The sequence below is a fragment of the Larus michahellis genome, chromosome 5 (genome assembly GCF_964199755.1).
Source record: "Larus michahellis chromosome 5, bLarMic1.1, whole genome shotgun sequence".
NCBI lineage: Eukaryota > Metazoa > Chordata > Aves > Charadriiformes > Laridae > Larus > Larus michahellis.
This window is the reverse complement of record NC_133900.1, coordinates 70,863,847-70,884,696: the sequence shown is the minus strand read 5'-3', so window position 1 is coordinate 70,884,696 and position 20,850 is coordinate 70,863,847. Positions and strand designations below refer to the sequence as shown.

Sequence of the window (20,850 nt, the reverse complement as noted above, 5' to 3'; positions counted from 1 at the left end):
TCAGTCAATTGCACGTATCCTCAAAGTAGCACTTCAACAAAGTTTCTAGTAGTCTGTAAGTGGCCATAATACTTTATGTTGTTGTTTACTTTATGATAATACATTGTTATTTACCTTGTGTTTGATGCTATCGTGTGTGTTCAGCTCCAGTTGGAAGAGACAGTGTGTTTATATGACTCTTCAGAAGCACTGGGGTACAGATAAAGTGCGTCTGTCTGTTTTGGGGACTTTAAGATTGAGGTAACCAGCTTCTAGTGGGAACAGGTTGGGGGTTTCACTGTGTCTTGAAAATGGTACTAGCCACTGGGAAAGGAGGTTGTAAAGTGGAGGAAGGCAGTGAGAATTTAACTGATAGTTCTTTTTGCCCTCTGATTTCTAGAGCAGCTTCTCTGCTTCTCTCCAGAGGAGTGTGGTACCTGTCTGGGCAGGGATGATCTGAGCGTGCCATTTGATCTGGTGACTGAAAAGGCTGGGCAACGTAGATTTAAAATGATGGTGCAGATCACAGGAAAAACTTGTTGGGCTTATTTAGAGATGGCCAAAACCAGACCAAGGGTAAACCCCTCTGGGTTTGGTCCCTGAAAAGTTCAGATGACATTAGCATGTTCATTTATCCTTTCGGACCATTATGCCTGGGTTGGTAGCTTTTGTTTAATACAGTTTTTATGTTTTAATAGCAATAAACTCTTACGTGTTTTTCCCACCCATGGCTTGCCCTGGCACTTTACCAGAGCTAAGATGATAATATATATTTATTTCTATGAAGAAGTGCAGTTTAGAATTATGTATCGCGCTCTCGAATAGTTACTTAATAGTTACTATTTATATTGATGTTCTCTGCTAGTAAAAATTTTTATGGCTGCCCCATTTTGCAGATGAAAAATAGTGATTGTGTATTAATTTCACTTGTCTCCTGTGGGTCCAGTTCCATTTGTTTAAAATGTTAACATCTGATCTCTACTTCATCCAGTGTGTAAGAGAGACAGGTATGTTGGTCGACAGTGGAGTTAACTTGGATTCATTCTTTTAGTTAGAGGTATTTTCAGAAACTGGCCCAGCACATTTCATTCTTGGTGTTGTACCTAGCTGAAAGTTTGTGCGTTTTAATAACACTTTTATTCGTAAACCCTAACAACTGCAGTTTCATGCTCAACAACGTTTATAACATGAATATGCATCACAAGACGCTTTGGTCCAAAGAGGTCCATAGAAAAGTGCATCTCAGTTCTCACAGCTTAATATCTCTTTTCAAGTCAAACTGTTTGAAAGGTTATTCCAACGCACAGGAGAGTCATAAAATTTTCTTTTTTCCTTTTTTTTTTAAATAGACAAATTTTACATACAGAAGGTGGGTAAAAGTAATTTCACCAGAAAGAAATGTCGTCGTAGCTCTTCTTCCTGTCCATACAATTACTTTGCGTTTTCCAACAAAACGCTTGGTGTGTGTGACTGGAGTGACTCACATAGTGCTTTTCTACAGTTGTCTGATCTGCATCGTCCTCTGTAGAATGCAAACGGTGATGGATCTTGCTGAAAGTGGGCTTGTGCCCCCTTTTTAGAACACAAAACAGATGTGCTGGATGCTTTTTGCCTTAAAACGTTTTCTTCTTTTTCTTTTGTGAAAAACAATAATGGTTAAAAGCAAGATAAGGGTGGAGAAAAGGCAGCAGGCAAAGAAGATTAATGGTTTCTTCTGAGAAATAAACAAGCAGAAGCTACACTGCCTCTCTTGGTTGGGGGGGTCGCAGACTGAATAGTCAGCAGGAAAGCCATTGTTGCTTATCAGGTTATTGTAAAATTTTATTGAAGGCTTGACTTTTGAATCTGAAGTGAAGAACCCAAATCTGGGCTTAGATTTTTCTTCAGTCAGCTTAAATGCATAGTAGCCTTTAATCTTGACTTTATCAATGTAGTATGCTGCAAAGGAGAGAAAAAAAAAAAAAGAAGAAAGAAATGTTGTTAATAAAACCTTGCATGACCTGCTGACCTTCTGGTAATAAGTTCAGATTTCAAATGATTAATCTATCAATTTAAAAAGCATAATTGCACCATAAAATATTTACTTACTCCTTCTAACGGTACTCGGCTCCCACTGTCTTAATTAAGTAGAAAGAATGCATCATTGTTTTAATAAAAGTTAGAATTCGGGAATTTTCAGGACCTACGCTGTGAAATATGGATTTGAAGAGGGTTAGATCTGGGAACTTGCTTTGCTGGGAAAAACCGGACACTGTTCTTGACTAAATCCAGCTGCAGCGACTCGAGGGCAGCAGCGGCTCATCTGTGCCATGAGAGGAGCTTCCCGAAAATTCCTGCCCTGCTCCAAACCCAGCTGCTCAGCCCCGCAGCACGCATGACTCTGGGTTACACTGCTGCACCCAAGCGCTGGGTGAAAATTAAATCATAAATAGCAGTCCTTGGTGAGCAAACATCTCTCCGATTCATGTGTAAGCAGAATAGTCAGGGATGTGTGTGACCCAGATTAAGCAAGAAAGTTGTAAATTGGGGGGATCTTTCCGTGAGTACTGTAAAGCATCACGCTGCCTGAAAATTAAAATGGGAATACTGTCATGAGTGCCCTTTAAACAACCTTTTCCTTCAATAATTTACTTCCTTTAACAACTTACTGTTCCTTTGTTTGCAATGTGAAATCAGCACAGAAAATAAATCGGCAAATGCTCGTTAGTCCCATAGTAATAGAGAAAGAGCTAAGTAAGCACTGGAGGAGGAATGCTCTGTTTCTTGTTGGTGTCTAAAAGTGATCCAAAGCCATGCTTTAGCCATGAGTAAGACCTGTCTCATTTTCTCTGTAGCTAGCTCCTGGAGAGGAGAAACCAGGATACGTAGACTATGTTTGGGGACAGGCGCTTCAGAAGAGCTTTGAGGCACCCCATGTCCTGGTTGGGGAGGTCACTAGCGCTCACAGATAGGGAGCGGTGAGGGCAGGGATATATTGCACCTCTCCTTTTGGCTGCGTGGTTCAGGTACCGAGGCCTTTCTGGTATCCTGTGGCTTGCTGCTTTCCTTCTAACATTTGGTTGGAGGAAGAGGGATGGGAAGGGTGAGGCCCCTGCAGTATTTCTCATACGCTAAATTATTGCTGAAGATCATTGCCTTGAACGTTTTTGTCCTCTACCCCCATAACTGCTATTGATTTGTCCCTGAAGAACTAGATTTCTGTAGGTGCACAGGAGAAAGCAAGTAGTGGAACAGAAACTAGAGTTTGACTCTCCCTTCAACAGCAGCTGCTTAAAAACCTGGTGACCTGCCGTATTTCTTCTGTTTGTCCCTCCAGGTCTCCTTGGACTTGCTTGTGCTTTCCTGTCCAGTGACTCTAGTTCAGCAGCAAGTAAAGAGGCTCCTGCCTTTCTTTGTACAGTAGAAACTAGAGTTGTCTCTTGGGAGTTGTTGGTCTGAAGTGCCATCTCCTACTAACTTCTGAAGAACTACTCTGTTGTACATGCATGCCCAGATGACTTCTCACATGGTTTAAACTGGAAGCAGCTGTGGCTGCGTTTCATGTGAGGGCTTGATGCTGTTGCTTTGTGTTGTATCTGCCCCAGTGTACCTGAAGAATCAGGCCCCTCAGGAGGCCGGATCTGCATCTCAACCAGAGCTGCTTGCTCTCTCTGGGGCAAGTCTGAGGTGCTTGCTTACGGAATGCCTGGCTCTGTGCCATGGAAATGGCTCTGAAGAACCTGAATCTATCATATACTCACCTTTTAAAACCTCTTGTATGTATTTTCCCAAGTAATAATTTCTAAGTTCATCATTGTCTAAGGACTGGTCATCTATTCCGTTTGCTGTGATGTAAATATCGATGTCACCGTAGGTTTTTTTAATCCACTTGAGAACTTTGCGCACTCCCCAAGGCACCACAGCCAAACGGGAAGGGGAGCTCAGGCGGGTGATATCCTGCAGAAACTGGATGTCGCGATCAAATTCATACTGGCTCCCATTCTGAGGTTCGTGAATCACAAATCTGGTGGTGAAATGATTCAGCGCGTAAAAGTCAGCTGCACCTTTGATGAGCTGCTTTTCCTCGCTTGTGAAAGATGGCAACGAAGAGTACGAGAGGCCTTTTCTGTTTTTAAAGCCAATGTATTCCCTCATGGTAGCTGGATAGTCCCCAGTCTTAAATATGGGGTCAGCAAACCAGCCTATTTCAAACTGAAGAAACCTGTTGGCAGCTTTTGAATGCGATTCAAAGTAGGGGTTGGCAGGCTCAGCCCAGTCCGAGTGCAGGGACAGGGACACTTTGCCGTACTGCAAGGACCGGTACTGCTCATCGTATATTCTCCAGGCCATGGCGTGTGCTATTAATAAATTGTGTGCTGCCCGGTATGCATCGTTGCTGCTCCTATTGTAGACATCGCTTAGCCGGTTAGGCTCATTTATTGTAATCCAAAGTTTAACCAAATCGCCAAGTTCCCGAAAACACAAAGCTGCATAGTCTTGAAAAGCGTAGGCGGTAGACTTGTTCAGCCATCCTCCTGTCTGCAGCAAAGGAGCCGGCAGGCCCAGGTAGGCGTGAGTCGGATAATATAAGGTGACCATGGACTGAATGTTGAGCTTCAGTACTTCGCTAATCACGCACCTGTAATACCTCAGAACTTGCCTGTTGACCACTGACAAATCTCCATTGGGTAAAATTAGCGACCAGTCAAGTGCAAATCTGTAATGGGTGACTTTCATTTTTTCCAGGAGGTCGAGTTGCTTTTTAATACTGACAAAATCCGTGCACTGTGCCGGTCGGGTTTTTAGCTTCACCCCTTTAACTTTGTGCAGGAGCCCATCTCCTGTGATGTTCCAGAGGTACAGGCTGGAATCGCAGAACTGCGGTGAGGAAGCCATGGATTCTGCCTGTGAAAATAAAAACAGTATGTTAGAACGGGGTTTAATTCAACAAATGCCTGCTTGTAGTCTGCACTTCTGCCTGTGTTCGGCTGTAGGAGTAGTGCTGGATGTCAGGAGGTCCCGCTTAGATGCTCCAAGGGGAAGAGGATAACAGGCTGGACTATACAGGCTTTGTCTGTGCTAGTGGTCATCCTACTCGTTCTGTTCCTTCATCTATGGAAAACATTAAAATCGCACTCTCTTTTTTTCAGCTACACACTGGCGTTTGCCCTGATCTCCTGGGTTGCGTTCACTCCGTGGTCATGCAAAGAGCAGTTCTCAGGCAGCTGGGTGGTGAGAACAAGCCGCGGGGGAGTATGTGAGGCAGGCACGGATTATTCTGGCACTGCTGCTGAGATCAGCCTTGTGAAACTGTGGCACGCTGTTCCCTGGTTTTACTGGCAGTCCTTCTGCCTAAGCAAACATCTGACATAAACGGCTGGTAGCCTTTAATATTATTTCTATCTTTACTATCATCTACTAGTAAACAAGGCTAGCACAGGGTGTATCCTGTGCAGCACCGGGTAATTTTTGAAAAGATTTTTTGTAGGATTCTTAATACAATATAGTGAAGTTCAAAATATTTAGATTAAATCTGAATTTTTTAAAGAAAATGTACTTTTCCATTATGTATTTTTCCTCAGAATGATTAGCAAAGTATATAGAAGCTTTACCTTTTTTTTTTTTTTTTTTCCCCTATGGTTGTCAGTGAATAGCTTAAATTATGGAGTTTTGCTGTTATTTTGTTGAGGCTGATGTTTGTCTATGTGATGACAAAAAGAGTATCCCAGCACTAGCCATACATACAGAATCATACACTGGCAGGGGTTAGAAGGGACCTCTGGAGATCATCTAGTCCAACCCCCCTGCCAGAGCAGGGTCACCTAGAGCAGGCTGCACAGAAATGTGTCCAGGCAGGTTTTGAATATCCCCAGAGAAGGAGACTCCACCACCTCTCTGGGCAGCCTGTGCCAGTGCTCTGCCACCCTCAAAGTAAAGAAGTTTTTCCTCATGTTGAGATGTGTTCCAGCTTGTGCCTGTTGCCCCTTGTCCTGTCACCAGGCACCACTGAGAAGAGTTGGACCCCATCCTCTTGACACCTGCCCTTTAGATATAGATAAGATCCCCTCTCAGTCTTTTCTTCTCCAGGCTAAACAGCCCCAGGTCCCTCAGCCCTTCCTGATGAGAGAGGTGCTCCAGTCCCCTGATCACCTCTGTAGCCCTCCACTGGACTCTCCATCAGTTCCCTGTCCTTCTTGAGCTGGGTGGCCCAGAACTGGACACAGTACTTTGGATGTGGCCTCACCAGTTACCGTTAGCTTATCTACCACATTTAAAGTAGAAATAGATACTGTAGGAAGCAGTTTGGAAAAAAGGTGGTATGATCTGTTTTCAAATTGAGCTCAGGTGATAAAAGCCATGTGTGCTGATGTTTATTTTCACCTGTGGTATAAGTCTTTTTAAAGAATGGCTTGTTACTACTTGTGCAAGTGGCACTTAGAGGCAGCTTCAACCCAGGAATCTGTTCCTGCCTTGTTCAGTAGCTTCAGACGAGACCTTGAGCCTGCGGGTTGCTCTGCTGCCACCAGCGTAACCGCCCTGCCCTGTGCCACCCTCTCTGTCACGCTGTCGTAGGCATCCCTGTGGCCACACTGCGAGCTGTATTGGGAAACTCCCCTGGTTGAAAAATAACCCGGGAACAATCAGTCGGGGTCAACTTCTTGGTCTGAAATTTCCTGATCTGATCTGCCACATGGAGATGCAAGCAGAGGGAGGGCCAGAATTGGAAGGGCTCCTGCAGGAGCACCCAGCACTCCGTGACTAGCTCACCTGAAAACCTGTGAAGTACACAGAACTGAACCTATGCAATTATGGCTAGGCTTAACTTGTTTGCAGTGTGCACCGAGATTCCTGAACGCAAGGTGCTGTACACAGTCATTTATTCACAAAGTGAAGTTGTTGATCGCTCTGCCTCCAGCCATCTTTCCAATAATTCACACTTACCTTAAGAACAGACTCGGTGATACCCCAGGAGAAGTCACAGGAGAACTGAGCTTGCAAGCTCGGGGTAGACTCCTTTGGGAAGAAGCCATTTTCTCGTATGATTTGTTTATAATAAAGTGCAGATGACTTGGGAACTCTTTCCTTTTTTTCGCTTTTGAAATCTACATAAAATAATCCACGCCGAATGTTGTAAGCATGTTGCCATTCGAAGCCATCAAGGAGTGACCAGGCTGTGTAACCAAACACATCGATGTTGTCGTATTTAATAGCTGCGTAAGAGAAAGTAAAATCCATGAGTCTTATATTTAGGACTCTAACGTATATAAGGGATATTTATGAGAAAGGTCTATTCACTTTAAAATCTTGAGGGTTTTCTCAACGCTCATAGGGTTATCGGCCATTGTAATTCATTGCAAAGCTGTGATAGGTGTTATATATCTTAGTCCTTATTCATTAAAAAATAGGTACATCACTGGTTCCTTAAATTAAGTTACTGTAGGATGTTTTATTTGTGCTTTGAGGAAACATGAAATATTATGCCACATCCGGATTTTAAGTTGCATTTGATGATTTCAAGTAATATCAATAAAATTAGAGAATCATGAGTAAAAATGAAGGGTGCAACAGCTGATCTAGTTTGTGCCTTTGTATTTGTCATGAAGCTGAAACGCTCTTTTATTGCTCTACCTTTATTTGAAAGACCTCTGCAAGCTCTAACATTTAGGAATGTCTATTCAGCCTTCTAATTTGAAAAATTAAATGTGTCGGTATGGGACACATAATGACTTCAGAAGAAGCTGGGCTGATCAACCCAGAGATTGAAGTGCTTGATTTATTCACAGAATGGGTGCAGCACATGCGTGTTTCTTCAGGCAATCTTAACGTCCCTCCATCTTGCAAAGGAGTATACATATAATCTTTTACATACAATATACAAGAAAGATGACAAAATGACTGCTTTCTTGGACATGGAACCCGATTCACCAGCAGAACTTCCAAAGCAGCTTCTCACTGGACCCCAACTAACAACAACGTTCGTTACCCACTTACAGCATGTGCCAGCTGGCAGCCTGGAAGAAAAAGTCCAAACTCCATGCTCAGTCATGTTAGCTGCCTGTCGCCAGCTTTAAGCTAGGAAAGAACGCCAGATAAGTCCTCATGTTAACCTTATAAGGGCTGGAATATCAAGGGCAAAGCAGTGACCAAGTGGGGTCACTGAGGGTTGTGACACAGCCAGATGGACAGCCGAATTTTACCTGTAGCCCGCTAAGAGCGAGCCAAGGAATAAAGACGAAGTATTCTGATTTAAAGCTCTCTTCTCACCCAGCATTGCTTTGCCTTATTTTCTCAAAACATTTCGCTTTGCATCATTTTATATTTCCACTGAACTTCTCTGCCTTAGTCACACCACGCTGCAACTTCAGCAGGAGGCAGTTTGGCACAGGGCTTGTGTTCACACAGCAGAGTAACGAGGTGCCCAGCAGTACTGTCTTCATCAAGCGTGATATTTTACTAGCGGCTGGATGAAGAAATCAGAAAGCCCACGAGCTTGCAATGTAAGTATATGAGAAGCTAATAGACAAGGCCAGTATTGTGTCCAGTTCTGGGCACCTCAATATGAGAGAGATATGGAGGTGCTGGAGGGAGTGCAGAGGAGGGCAACGAAGCTGGTGAAGGGCCTGGAGAATAAATCTTATGAGGAGCGATTGAAGGAGCTGGGACTGTTTAGTTTGAGGAAGAGGAGGCTGAGGGGAGACCTCATCACTCTCTACAACTACTTGAAAGGACACTGTAGAGAGGTTGGTGCTGGTCTCTTCTCACAGGTAATTAGTGATAGAACAAGAGGGAATGGGTTCAAGCTGCAGCAGGGTAGGTTTAGGCTGGACATTAGGAAAAAATTCTTCACAGAAAGAGTGGTCAGACACTGGAATAGGCTGCCCAGGGAGGTGGTGGAGTCACCATCCCTGAATGTGTTTAAGACTCGTTTAGATGTGGTGTTAAGGGATATGGTGTAAGGGAGAACTTTGTGGACTAGAGTTGATGGTTGGACTCGATGATCCCAAGGGTCTTCTCCAACCTGAATGATTCTATGATTCTATCTGGTAAGGAGATGAGGGAATGTGACGAAGCAATAAAGTGGCATGTATTATCAAGAAAAGCAACTCCTAAATATCAGGGATACCATGGGAGAAAGCACAAAAATGTCTGAAAACATCAAATGCAAAATGCAGAGGTGGAGAATGATGTAGAGGATAAAGAGATAGGCCAGAAGGGCCTTGCAAGTAAAGATGAGTACTTCATGCCTGCAATGAGGAAGGTGGAACAAATGGAAGTAGATGTATTGGGACAGCATAAGTGACAACTGAGAAAAATATCTTTTTCTGGAAGCATACTAAATGGATGGCGGCTAAGTTTGATTGCCAGAGCAAAAGATGCCGTGTTACTTGAGACAGTGCGTGCCTAGATGAGAATTTTTGGCTGTTTAAATGGGTAGGTAAAAAAGCACTATTTTATGCATATTTTGTGGTAAGAAGAATTAATAGGTGGGTAATAGGCAGAGATCCTCTGGATCAGCGTGAGAGTATGTCTGCAGTGACAGCGAAAGGAGAGGGCAGAAAGAGAAGTCAGGATCCTCACTGAGTGTTGGAGTGGGGATGAGAAAATCATCCTAAAACCCAAGGCGACGGCTGGGGGCAAGAACACGGGGCTGAAGGTAGACGAGGTCAGAAGTTAATTAAGCTGCCTGTGTCACCAGAGGTGACATCCACAGAAGAAGATCTCAGGGCATTTGTGTGTCTGCTATAGGGGGAGCCTTGGAGTCCTTCTGCAGAATGGTTTCAGTATGGACAGGCGTATGCGTGTGCCACTCGGGAGCTGTAGTTTAAACTGCATCCTTATATCGTAATCAGCGTCAGTTCACTGCGACAGTGATGTTATACATCACATATTTTCGTGACTCACAGCGCCGTGAGTTACAGACATAAAGTGCAAAGTTTACAGCACTCTGCTTGTACACACACAAGAGTATAGCTCCTTATAGCCTGTTACGTGCTGTCTTAGCCACCATCCCATCACAATTTGGCCCGTATAAATGATGTTTTGAGGTTAACATGACCTAATAGATTTTGCTGCAAACAGCAAATTTATACCTGACTTATCTGTAAGTAAAAATACGAAAGGATGTTCCAAATACTATTCCTGATCAGACAAATTAAAGTTTGCTTCACAAAAAAATGCATTAGTTAAGAGGTAATCCTGTATTTTGAAGCAGAGGTTGAAGCATCTGCATGCATAAAAATGTAGATGGCAATTCTTGAGAAGTAGCCATTGGTTGAACATTGACCAAGTATTTCAGAAGTTTGAATCCATGGATGGTTATTACAGCCCGGTCTGCTGTAGACGATTCAAAAAAAGAAGATGCTATGGATTTTCTTTCATGTGTGTCCAGAAATCTCCCTGTTCCACACCTCCAAATCCAGGCCTGCATCTAGACTTTCCTGCTGTGTCAAGGCAGTATTTAAAATATCATAGACCAAATACTGGCATGTAACTTCCTCAACATCTGGAAAAGGCAGGACATATCACACAGATGTGCTATGTGAAGTTTACAATTTGAGCCAACTTTAAATATATCTGGAAAGTCTTCATTAGAAGCTTAATTAACTTTTTTGGTGACACAGTACTCCCTGACTTGGTGTCCAAGTAAATGATTACTCATGTTTTCCCTTTTCTGAGGATAAGAAAGGTTTTTGTAAAGGGATCTGAGCCACCCCATCACTGCAGTGTGCCAGCGGGGCAGCCTGCTGGCAGGATGGCTCTCGGGAGCAGCTGCCGTCCCTCTCCCAGCACCGAACCTACAAACTGGGCGAGGGGGAAAAGAAATACTGTTTTTGCAGGGGCTTTAGGTACTAGCAGTGTTTATATATGTATTTCATTGCCTTCAGAGAGCACCCCTGTACACTGGCTTTACGAAGGGCAAATACCAAGATTAGAAGTGTGTTATTAAAACATATTATCTCTGTTTGGCATGCAATAATCCTGAAGAATGATTGCCTCTTCTCCTGCTGATTTCCTTCGTGCATTTTCCGTTGGAGCAGGACCCCAGCATGGCAATGACAGTCTGTAGTCACTGTCTTGTTTTCCTGCTGTCAAGGTATGTACCTGCACAAAGGTTTTACAGTTGGGCTGCCAGCAGTGAAAAGTGATATCCAATAGATTTGCTTTCATTAATTTCTGACACAGTTGTGCACTTAGTTTTAAAATCCAATGCAGATGTTGGACTTTAGCTTTCTGGGACAGTGACTATGGTTTTTTTCTGTGTTTGTACAACACCTAGCACCAGTAGATCATGATCCATGACTTGTACTCATGCAGTATAAATAATTAATAATTAACTTAGTTGCCATTATCTCTTTCAAAAAACGATTAAATCATTACAGAGCTAAACATCAAATGATCTTTAAAAGCTCTCTGAAAATCGAACAACTAGTGTACAAACCTTGTAAAACCTTGTTAATGAAGTTTTTCATCATGTAGATGGCTGTGGTGTCATCTGTTTTCACATGGCTGTCCGTGAACCAGCCATTCTCTGCAATCAAGATTCGAGGACTGTTGTACTCCAGTTTAATCCAGTTCAGTACTTCTCTCAAATTGAGCGACAAATTTTGTCCCATTTTTGGCAGAGTGTTTGGAGGTTTAAAGTTATTTGGACCAAAGGAAAATGCAAAGAAGTCTGCTGTTCCCTTTATGTATTTTTTCTCATCCTCAGTGAAGCGTGGCAAAAACAAGAATTCATTTTTCAGTTCTTCTGGATAATCGCCGTCCCCATGGATGGGTTTAGCAAACCACCCGAGAACTCTCTCCATAGACTGCTGACATTTAGAAATGTCCAAAGCATCTTCCGATTTGTTAGGTTCGATCCAGTGGGATCCCAATACTATGGACATCATCCCCTTCTGATATGGTTGAAAGCGTTCTTTGTAGTTATGCCAAACTTTTGCATGAGCCTGATGAGAGAAAAATAGCATTTAATTGTAGCTCTGAAATAAATCTTTGTGTGTGTCAGCAGCTCCACAGGCAGGGAGCTGTATCTGATTCACTGCAGACTACTACGGAAATATTAACAAACAGTTGAGGCATGCTAATTACCCTGCACAGTTCTAATGGGCAATTACTGTCATACTGCAAGGTACCTCAAGATGATGGTATTGCTTAGTATCTCATGCGGGCTGTTCTCATGACACATTACAGCTGCGGCTTTTTGCCTTTTAACATAGGTGTAAATTTCATGAGAGGTCCCCAGAGGGATGTGAATAGCTGTTACATGGATGCTTTGGGACTAAACAGCTGTTAATGGTGGGATCTGAACCCTGCGATCTAGACAGTCCCATCTAGGTCATTCTTTGTCAAGCAGTGATTGCTGGTACGGTTAAAATTTTAAACCGTCTTGACAATTGTTCCATAAATTCCGCATCTCAAATGATGTTTCCTTTGTCAGTGTTGGCCCTGTGCTGTTAACTGCTCTGTGCCATGGGGTCACCTATATTTACTCTGATCAAACCATATCCACCTCTTCTTGGGATACACTTCCGTGTGGTTTAGTCTGGCCCGATCATATGAGTAAGCGTTCAACTGTTGGTATTTGCAGAGTCCCTAAATGTAAGACCTTGGAGAAAGGACCCAGCTGCAAAGTTTGAACCCAAATGTCAAGTTTCACAGTTCTGTGTGAGAATTTTGATCCAGAATTTTAGTTCATTTCTTCTTTGAAGCTGCTATAATAATAACAACTTTTCTGACAGTACATGCAACAGCACAGAATGCAGCTTATTCGTATTAAGGAGAGAGCAACAACAGTTTGGTCTTAAAAGGAAATTTGGCAGCAGTACCTCAGAAGTTCTATCGGGTATGGCATGTTTTAGTACTCATAATCGGCCAAATACTGCCTGCCTAGGACAGACAGAAGTTTTGCTATTTGTGTTAGTGACAATGAAAGCATACCTTGTATCACGATTTAATTCCATTTTTCTGATTATCATCATGTTTTAGAAAGCGTAACATTGTCACACACCAGAATTACCTTCAAATGTCATGTTGTTAATTACTTAAATAAGAGAATACAGCAGTCAAAATTTGCACAAAAAAAAAAAGGAACACATGGGAGATTGAGGAACCATTAGCATTGTCAGAGTCCCATAGGAAAAGGGGAGAGTTGGGATGTCAGAGAAGGGGGACTCTGGATCGCAGCGGGAGTCATGCCAGAGGATGTGGCACAGGGGAGGGGAGCTGAGCTCTCCCAGCTGAGGAGTTGTCAAGTAACTCAGGGTTTACCTTATTCCTGAAGTGTGGCTTTATACTCTGGAAAGAAAATAACTGTTTGCACCCAGAAAAAACATTGAGAAGCATTGTGAAACACTCGGAGTGCCGAGTTAGACTGCCATCATTTACCAAGCCAAACAGCATTGCTTATCTTTGCCAATAATTTCGGTTAATTTATCTAGAAACACACAGCCTTGACAGTTTAAAAAAAACAAAAGACCTGATGTCAGGTAGATATTTGGTTAAGCTAGGGAGTACCAAAGAATTACAGTTTGTGAAATGTTATGTATCAGTTGTTTATGGTTTCTAAGGTCACGCTCGTGACATTTGTTCAAGGTCTGTCTGAAAATACTGATAAAGTAACATTAACCTTTGAAATGCAGGTTCTGTAGCTGAAAAGGGAAGTCAGCAAAATTCTACTCATGAGGCAAACTGCAAGATACAGTTAAAATATTATAAAACGGATTTCTTACCAGTCTCATCAGAAAATGTAAGTGGCCGGTGCCATCCCGTCAGTTACCCTCACTGTCCTCTCCCGAAGGTCTAGCCTGGGGTGGGCGCTGGGGCTTGCTTTGTTCTCAGCCTTTGGTGATTTCTCACCTGGTTAGTATATTTTTTTTCCCCAGACACAGGCTACTAACTCCACTGTTTAATGAAAGGTATATGGTTGTGTTGGCTCAACAAGAAAAAGCCTGCTGAGGTCAGCTGTATTGTGCACAGTGGCGAGTCGCATGACAAACAGCACCAGGTAAATCTCAGCAATCACACATTTCTAGGTGAAGCGGAGAAAAATGGCTTTGCCAAAAAACCGCATCTAATTAGAATGCAATATCGACAGGTAAAAGACAATCAGGGACAACTCATTGTATTCATATGCACCTTCAAGAGGTTGATTAGAAAAAAGTAAAGTTACTGTTAAAAATATTGTCTACAGTAGAGAATTGGGAGGGTTTTTACAGAGGTAGTAGAAACAATAGCATTTGCTTGCCTATAATTCTGTTTTGAGTTGTTAATTATCTGTAAAGCAGCTGAAGATTCTCAGATGGAAGGTGTTCACTAAGTGCAAACTACTGTTGATGGAACGAACTGATTAATATAATCTGTTTTGTTAGACCACATATGAAACAGGCATCAATTTAAAAGCTGTATCATACATCAGTTTGGCTATTTTGAGTAAATCTTGACTAATCTTTTTTTCAGTTAGAGTTTAATCCCTAATCTTTCACTTTCCTTGTCAGATCAAGGACAAATGTCAAGGCTAAGTACACAGTGAAAGCAGGATCAATATTGTGTATTTATTCTAGATACGTATGACACATTAATTTCAGCATATTTTCCTGGTATTAATATAGAAATTATTCCATAGACTTGAAAGTCACAGAGAGTGCTAAGTTAGTTAGTATTAACCCTGTAAAAGGATAAATAAGTCAATTTAATAAAATCAAGACAACGTATTGTCCTCCTCTTTTCTGGAAATATTCTCATACTCCTTGAACTCTGATCCTGTAATTTATCATGTACATACACAAAGAATTTACTGTTAAAAAACCAGTACTTTCAAATTCTTAAGATACGCTAAAGTCAAGCAATTTTCCTTGAAAGTCTCAGCAATAAGCACACAAAACAATGTCAGGGGTATATGGAGTTATTTTTGCATGCTGGAGAGCAAGAACATTTAGGAAAACGAGGACGTAAAAAACGCTAATAAAATGATTCTGGTTTTGTGTTTAACTGTTTGGCTTTTAAACCATGAAGAGTCAGAATAGAGACTTCTGCTGATGATGGTGTTAAACATCACTTTAGACAAAGGGCAGGTTTGTCTGGCTGATTTGGAGAGTATATTTCAGTTCAAGGCCCTTTTGGTCTGTGGTAAAGGTGCCACGTAGTTAGTAGAGCTAAAGCCCTCACTTTGCAGACTGACTCTGAAGCTCAATCCTTGTGAAGGAAAAAGGGCTCTTGAGATGTAGGCAACTAAATTTCTAAGAGGGTGGTTTGAAGGAGTGAGGCCTTACTAACAAATTTGTTGTATGCTAACCATCTTGCATTTGGATTGTATTTTTCCTGATGATTTCCAAGAAATGTAAGAAAGCTAACCTGAAAATGACAAATCATACAAAGAAAGTGCAAATCAGTGCTGAATTTTACATCATCACTGCTGTAGCTTCATCTTTGTAGATGCTGAAGAACGTAGACCTCTTTGGAGGAAGAGAAGAAAGGGTCTGATTGGATGTAGAGATAAGATTTATTCTCCATTCATTCCGCAGAAATTTGTTTTTGAGGAGAATGAATTATGGGACTTCTCTGCGACATGCTCATCCCAAGACCGCAAAGACAGCAGTGTCCATGCAGAGATCCTGGCACAGCAAGAGCTACCGAAGAGCTGGACACAGAGATGAACCTGATCCGTGACAGATCTATATGGAGACACCATGTCTGAAAGGCAATTTATTGCCTTTTCCCGGTATGTGATATGAAGGTGTGCTCATGAAGAAAATTTTTAGGGAGATGTTACTCTGGCAGTTTTCTCCTGGGGTTTTCTGCCAGATGGAAAGGAGTGTGAATGATCTTTAACAGGAAAAAACAAAAAAATCCCCTTTCTGCCTGTTACATAGCAAAGGCAGAACTGCCTGGAGAGCACTGATACAGAGGACGAAAAGAAGACAGCTTGGTCTGCAGTTTGTGATCTTTGCAAACCTTAATCTAAGTATAAAAGACCATAACTAGACCCAGACAAAATGGTAATAATATATCGGGTATATATCTAATTTAGCTCCATCCACAACGATTCATCTGCTTTATATTTTCTTGCTTCTTGTCAGATTTATTCACTGTTAAATCAAAGAAATCCAGCTAACTTTTCTGTGTGCGGTTATTTTCTTTTCTGCCTCAGTATGACAACTGCCTCAGGAGCAAGCCTGTAGGTTTTGTACCTTCTTGGATGCGTTTTTCAAATGTTGCATGGCAAGTTACATGTTGTCACTAATTGTTTTCCAATGCTGCTTCTGTGGAGTACAGTCTCCTTTAATGAATACAGGAGATACACTTTTGATGGCCACTCTCCATCTGGTAGAAGGTTCCACAGGCTCCTCATGTTAGCCATAATGATCATACAATTGAATGGAGATCTATCTAAGTGAACCCCTTAGCAATTTATAATTCATAAGCATCAAACTTCAAATTTCCTATTAATTTCCATGGAAGTAGTGTCAGGTCCTTTAAAACGATCAGTAGCAATTACTACCCTCTGTGTATGAAGAGCGTATATAGTAACATGCGAATATGTTTTTTTAATTGAAATTTTGAGGAGTTCTTGTGTGGATTATTTTCCCCACGCGGATCTGCTAAGCACCCTGCTCAGCAGCCTTTGCTGCCGCATTCACTAGCCCTCTTTATGGGTCTTCAATAGCAAGACCCATGTTAAAGGCAGGATTGTCTCTTAAGCAGATGTATCTGGGGCATTCCCTTAGAAGAATGCAAGGCACAGAAGGAAAGCACATGTATTAGGCGATACAACACCTGCAATGCCTTGTGCTGGCCAACACCATAGGGCTCTGGGGCCTGGTGAAGACAGAACAATCCTACTTTTGTTGAAAAGTCTTAATAAGACAATTATCTACCTAATTACCTGCCTGAATTCATTCACGGAACCAGATATTTTTTAATCAGTTCTAAAATGCATGGACTTTTTGCTTACGCCAGCCAATTATTTGAGTTTTAAGATGTTGGATTTCTTTAGTCTACTAAAATTGGTAGTTTAAAATTAAGAGAAATTTCATCAGCCCTCTTCTAGAGACGCAAAAATCTCCAGCAACTTGGAAACTGTACTTACAATAAAATAATCCAAAGTCCAAAAAAGGAGAGGTTTATGGTTTGTTGTATTGTTTTTGTGATTCTATGGAACTTAGCTTCAGTTTATGACTGATGTTTCACATAAAAGCACTCCTTTACATAAATGGTGACTAGTTCTCACGACACCGCAACTGCAACAGCACACTGGTAAAGGAAACTACAAGTAGGACTCATGAGAGCGCCTCATTTACTTTATCCAAAGATACTACAAAAACGGTTGAGAATGATTACTCAGCAATTTGCGATGTAACAGCGTGGTGCCCAGATTAGTTTCTTCTGAGCATTACAGACCTGTTTTTCCTGCTCAGCATATTTCGTGGGTGGACCTGGTAACGTACACAGGGCAACACGGAGAATATTGTCTTTCAACAGACTGTCCAAAAATGACGCCCCTGACATGGACAAGAAAGTGACTCTTCCTAAAGCCGCTGACATAAATGGGAATCTTTTCAACAGCTTTAACAGGGTCTGCCTCACACTGCCAAAACCTCATGTTTTTGTTGTTTTTTTTTTTTTTTTTATTTTTGGGAGGATATTTTTGGTTTGCTGTGGTAAATCAGAAGGTAGCCATAACACAATGTCTGAGAAACAGATTTGCATATGTCAGTCCTGAAATAAAAAGCCATGTTAAATCTCTTTAAAGAGAGATTCTTCTAACATTCCCTGCCTCTCAAAAGCGAGCCATTTCACAACACATGAATCCTGATTGTGCATCAATACATTATATTAATACAGTATTGTCAACAATACTAAAAACACTGAACATTCAGATACCCACAGAAATCTTTGAGAAAGATTCTGGCTAGTTGGCTTGAAACCTATAATACCACCTATAGCTTCTGTGGAATTACTGGCTTTAATTACATTTTATTAAGGAAAAAAAATAATTATATATATATACACACACACATATCTCAGAAGAGTTGACTCATGTCGACTGGTACCTCAAGAGCTTCCATTCTACCTCCAATCTCAAACATCAAACACCAGTTCCTCAAATACATTACTACAAATTTGAGATTCTTCATGAAGACCTAAAGTCTCCAGAAATTTTACAGCACCACAGGAGAGAACTGCTAATACATTAGGTAACATTCATGGGGCTGTAAGAAAGATACAACATGAAAATAATTTCTACCCCAAAATAATATAAAACTAGTTAATGGATTGTGTGTTGCTGAGAGTCTCATTAACTCTTTCATTGAAGTGATTGATTTTATACTCAGATTCACAGACTTTAAAGCTAGAATGAACTATTAGATCAGGTCTCAGATTTAATTAATATTGACCAAGGAATTTGGTGAGTAATTTGTATATCAGACCCAGCTGTGCTTGGCTTCCTGGAACTCTTCAGCAGAGTCGTTGCTCCCTATGTGCTGTGTGCCGCTCACACGGATTTTACAGAGTGGGAAAATGCAGAGACTGCCTAGTTCGTACCCTAGATTTGATTGTGCCACTCAGAAACGCAGGCAAGCAATGCTGCAAACTTAAGTTGTATCTTTTACATATATTACTTTATGTAGCACTTGAAAATAAAAAGAATGATTGAGCATCAGTTCTCTTTGAGATGCTTCACAAATTTCTACAGTTAAATCATTCTTGTGCTACGTCTGACATCAGTTAATAACTCAGGATGCTCGATGACTCTTCTGTGTGTAAAACTTCTATTGACTGCAGTGTGAATTTTCTGAAAAAGGAGGTTCTGCAAGTTCAAGCCCAGAAGCAAAAATAAGAAATACAAATGGTTGATTGCAGAATATTTTTAACTACTCTGGCAATTAATTTTTTCCCACATGCATACTGCATTCTGTAGGACAAATACATTCTGATTTATTTGTTAATTGCATTTATAATGTATGGTAGGTACTTAGAAAAATTCTCTTTGTGACAGGAATAGTGTGAGCAGGAGGAATTATACTAGCTGCTCTATCAAACAGAGATAGGATAGTGACCTGATCTGTAAAGTACTTTGAGGGCTACAGATGAAAAAAAGTATGCTTTATTGATATTGTTAATTCTTACCTTAAGCTGCTGTTATTGGAAATTGTTTTAAGTTATCGCAAGAGAAAATAAGAATATAATCTCCTATGCATAGGAACTAGCTACTCTGTAGAATGAAACTCATAATCTATCAGAGGAGACGCTGTAATCTCTGTAATGATGTTGAGAATACCAGGAACAACATCTGCACTTTTTCCTTAAAAAATATGACTCACTTCAGATTTCTCTTTTTGGCCTTCCCATAGAAAGAATACCACGAATTTAGGACCCAGTACTGCAGCTGTTGAAGCTACTGATCATGAGATCAAGCCTTTTTGTTTTGTAATTCTGTAGAAAACAGCTGATAACTAAATGAAAAGAATAAAGAAGGACAATAATGCTCTTTAGTAGCCAGATTTTGTAGGCAAAATCAAATTTAAATAAAATAATAAACAAGAACTTTAAAAGAAGTAATTACTGAGTCAGGTGTTGTGACAACAACAATAAAATCAATACGAGGATTAAAAAAAAAGACTGCCTTAGTTGAGGGTTATCTCTCGGTGTTTTCACATTCCTTGATGTTTTTTTTCCAGATTGATTTCTCCCATCATTTCCCGTGGCGGTGCAAGATCAGTGTAAAATCTTACTATACCGTACCTTGATCAAATTGTGTCCTACAGAGTAGACAGTTGTTATTTTTCCTCTCTCTCCAGGAGCATGAATACCTGTGCCATACCCATGCCAAGCAACTAAATATGGATTGTGGATTGTAATCCAATACTTAACACGATCCCCAAAGGTCTGGAAGCAAAAGGTGGCATAGTCATTGAAGATATCAATTACTGATTCGTTTTTCCATCCCCCATATTTTTCTTGCAGCATCAAGGGCAGGTCCCAGTGGTACAGTGTAACCACAGGATCAATATTTCTGTAGAGCAGAGAGTCAATAAGGGTGTTATAATACTGGAGTCCGTTTGCATTGGGAGCTGCTACCACTCCAGTGGGAAAAAGCCTTGACCATGAAATTGAAAACTGGTAAAAAGAAACTCCCAAAAATTCCAGAGCAGACAGATCTTTGTCCATTAAGGTATAACTGTCACTGGAGGCATCTGTGCTGTCAGCATCCCTGAACTCCGAGTGGACGAAGCGGTCCCAGATGGAGGAGCCTTTCCCGTCCTTCCTCCAGCTGCCTTCCACCTGGAAAGCCCCCGTCCCTACACCCCAGAGAAACTCTTTGGGGAACGTGTCATACAAAAACATCTGTGTTTCACTCACAGGGCTGAAGTTGGGGTCCTTTTTCCACACAGATCTTCCTTCTCCAGCAAGCCCAGAAACCATCCTTATAAAAACTAACGTCCAAAATGCAACAAACCTCTCCAGTCGTCGGCCACACATAATGCCGGTTTATAGCATCAGTGTTAAAAGTCAGATTTCCTTCACTGATGGTGAAAAAAATCCATTCATTTGCTGGAGTCCCCGCCGTGCACACTGTCTTCATTTGCTACGAACTGCTGGAGTGTCTTATCAGAGCTTCACTAAAACCTTGTGATCGTAAAAGCCCTGTCAATGATTAGCCTGAACTGTGAGACCTAGAACGAGTCAGAGAACGGCGTAATTTTTAGGGAGGTGGCCTCTGTATGACCACTGAGACAACCTAGCTGGCTTCTTATTGCAGGAAAATAGGTTGCCTGAACAATATCAATGCTAGTAACAAATTCATCATTATTTAAAGCTTGGCCATTCAGGTGGGAGAATACAGGTGCCAGAGGGTGCTAAGAAGCTATCACATCCTTAATTCCTCATACA

At 41.4% G+C, this 20,850-nt stretch overlaps 1 protein-coding gene across 1 annotated transcript; it reads right to left on the bottom strand.

Annotated features, from left to right (window-relative positions):
- Positions 1–1,555: 1,555 nt before the first annotated feature.
- KLB (klotho beta) lies at positions 1,556–20,535 on the bottom strand. The gene is made up of 5 exons (XM_074587838.1): positions 19,702–20,535; positions 11,399–11,906; positions 6,901–7,169; positions 3,720–4,863; positions 1,556–1,917 (listed from the first exon to the last, which is right to left on the bottom strand). Exons 1-5 carry the CDS (start codon positions 20,437–20,439, stop codon positions 1,556–1,558), a joined length of 3,021 nt encoding a protein of 1,006 aa, XP_074443939.1. The 5' UTR covers positions 20,440–20,535.
- Positions 20,536–20,850: the final 315 nt, after the last annotated feature.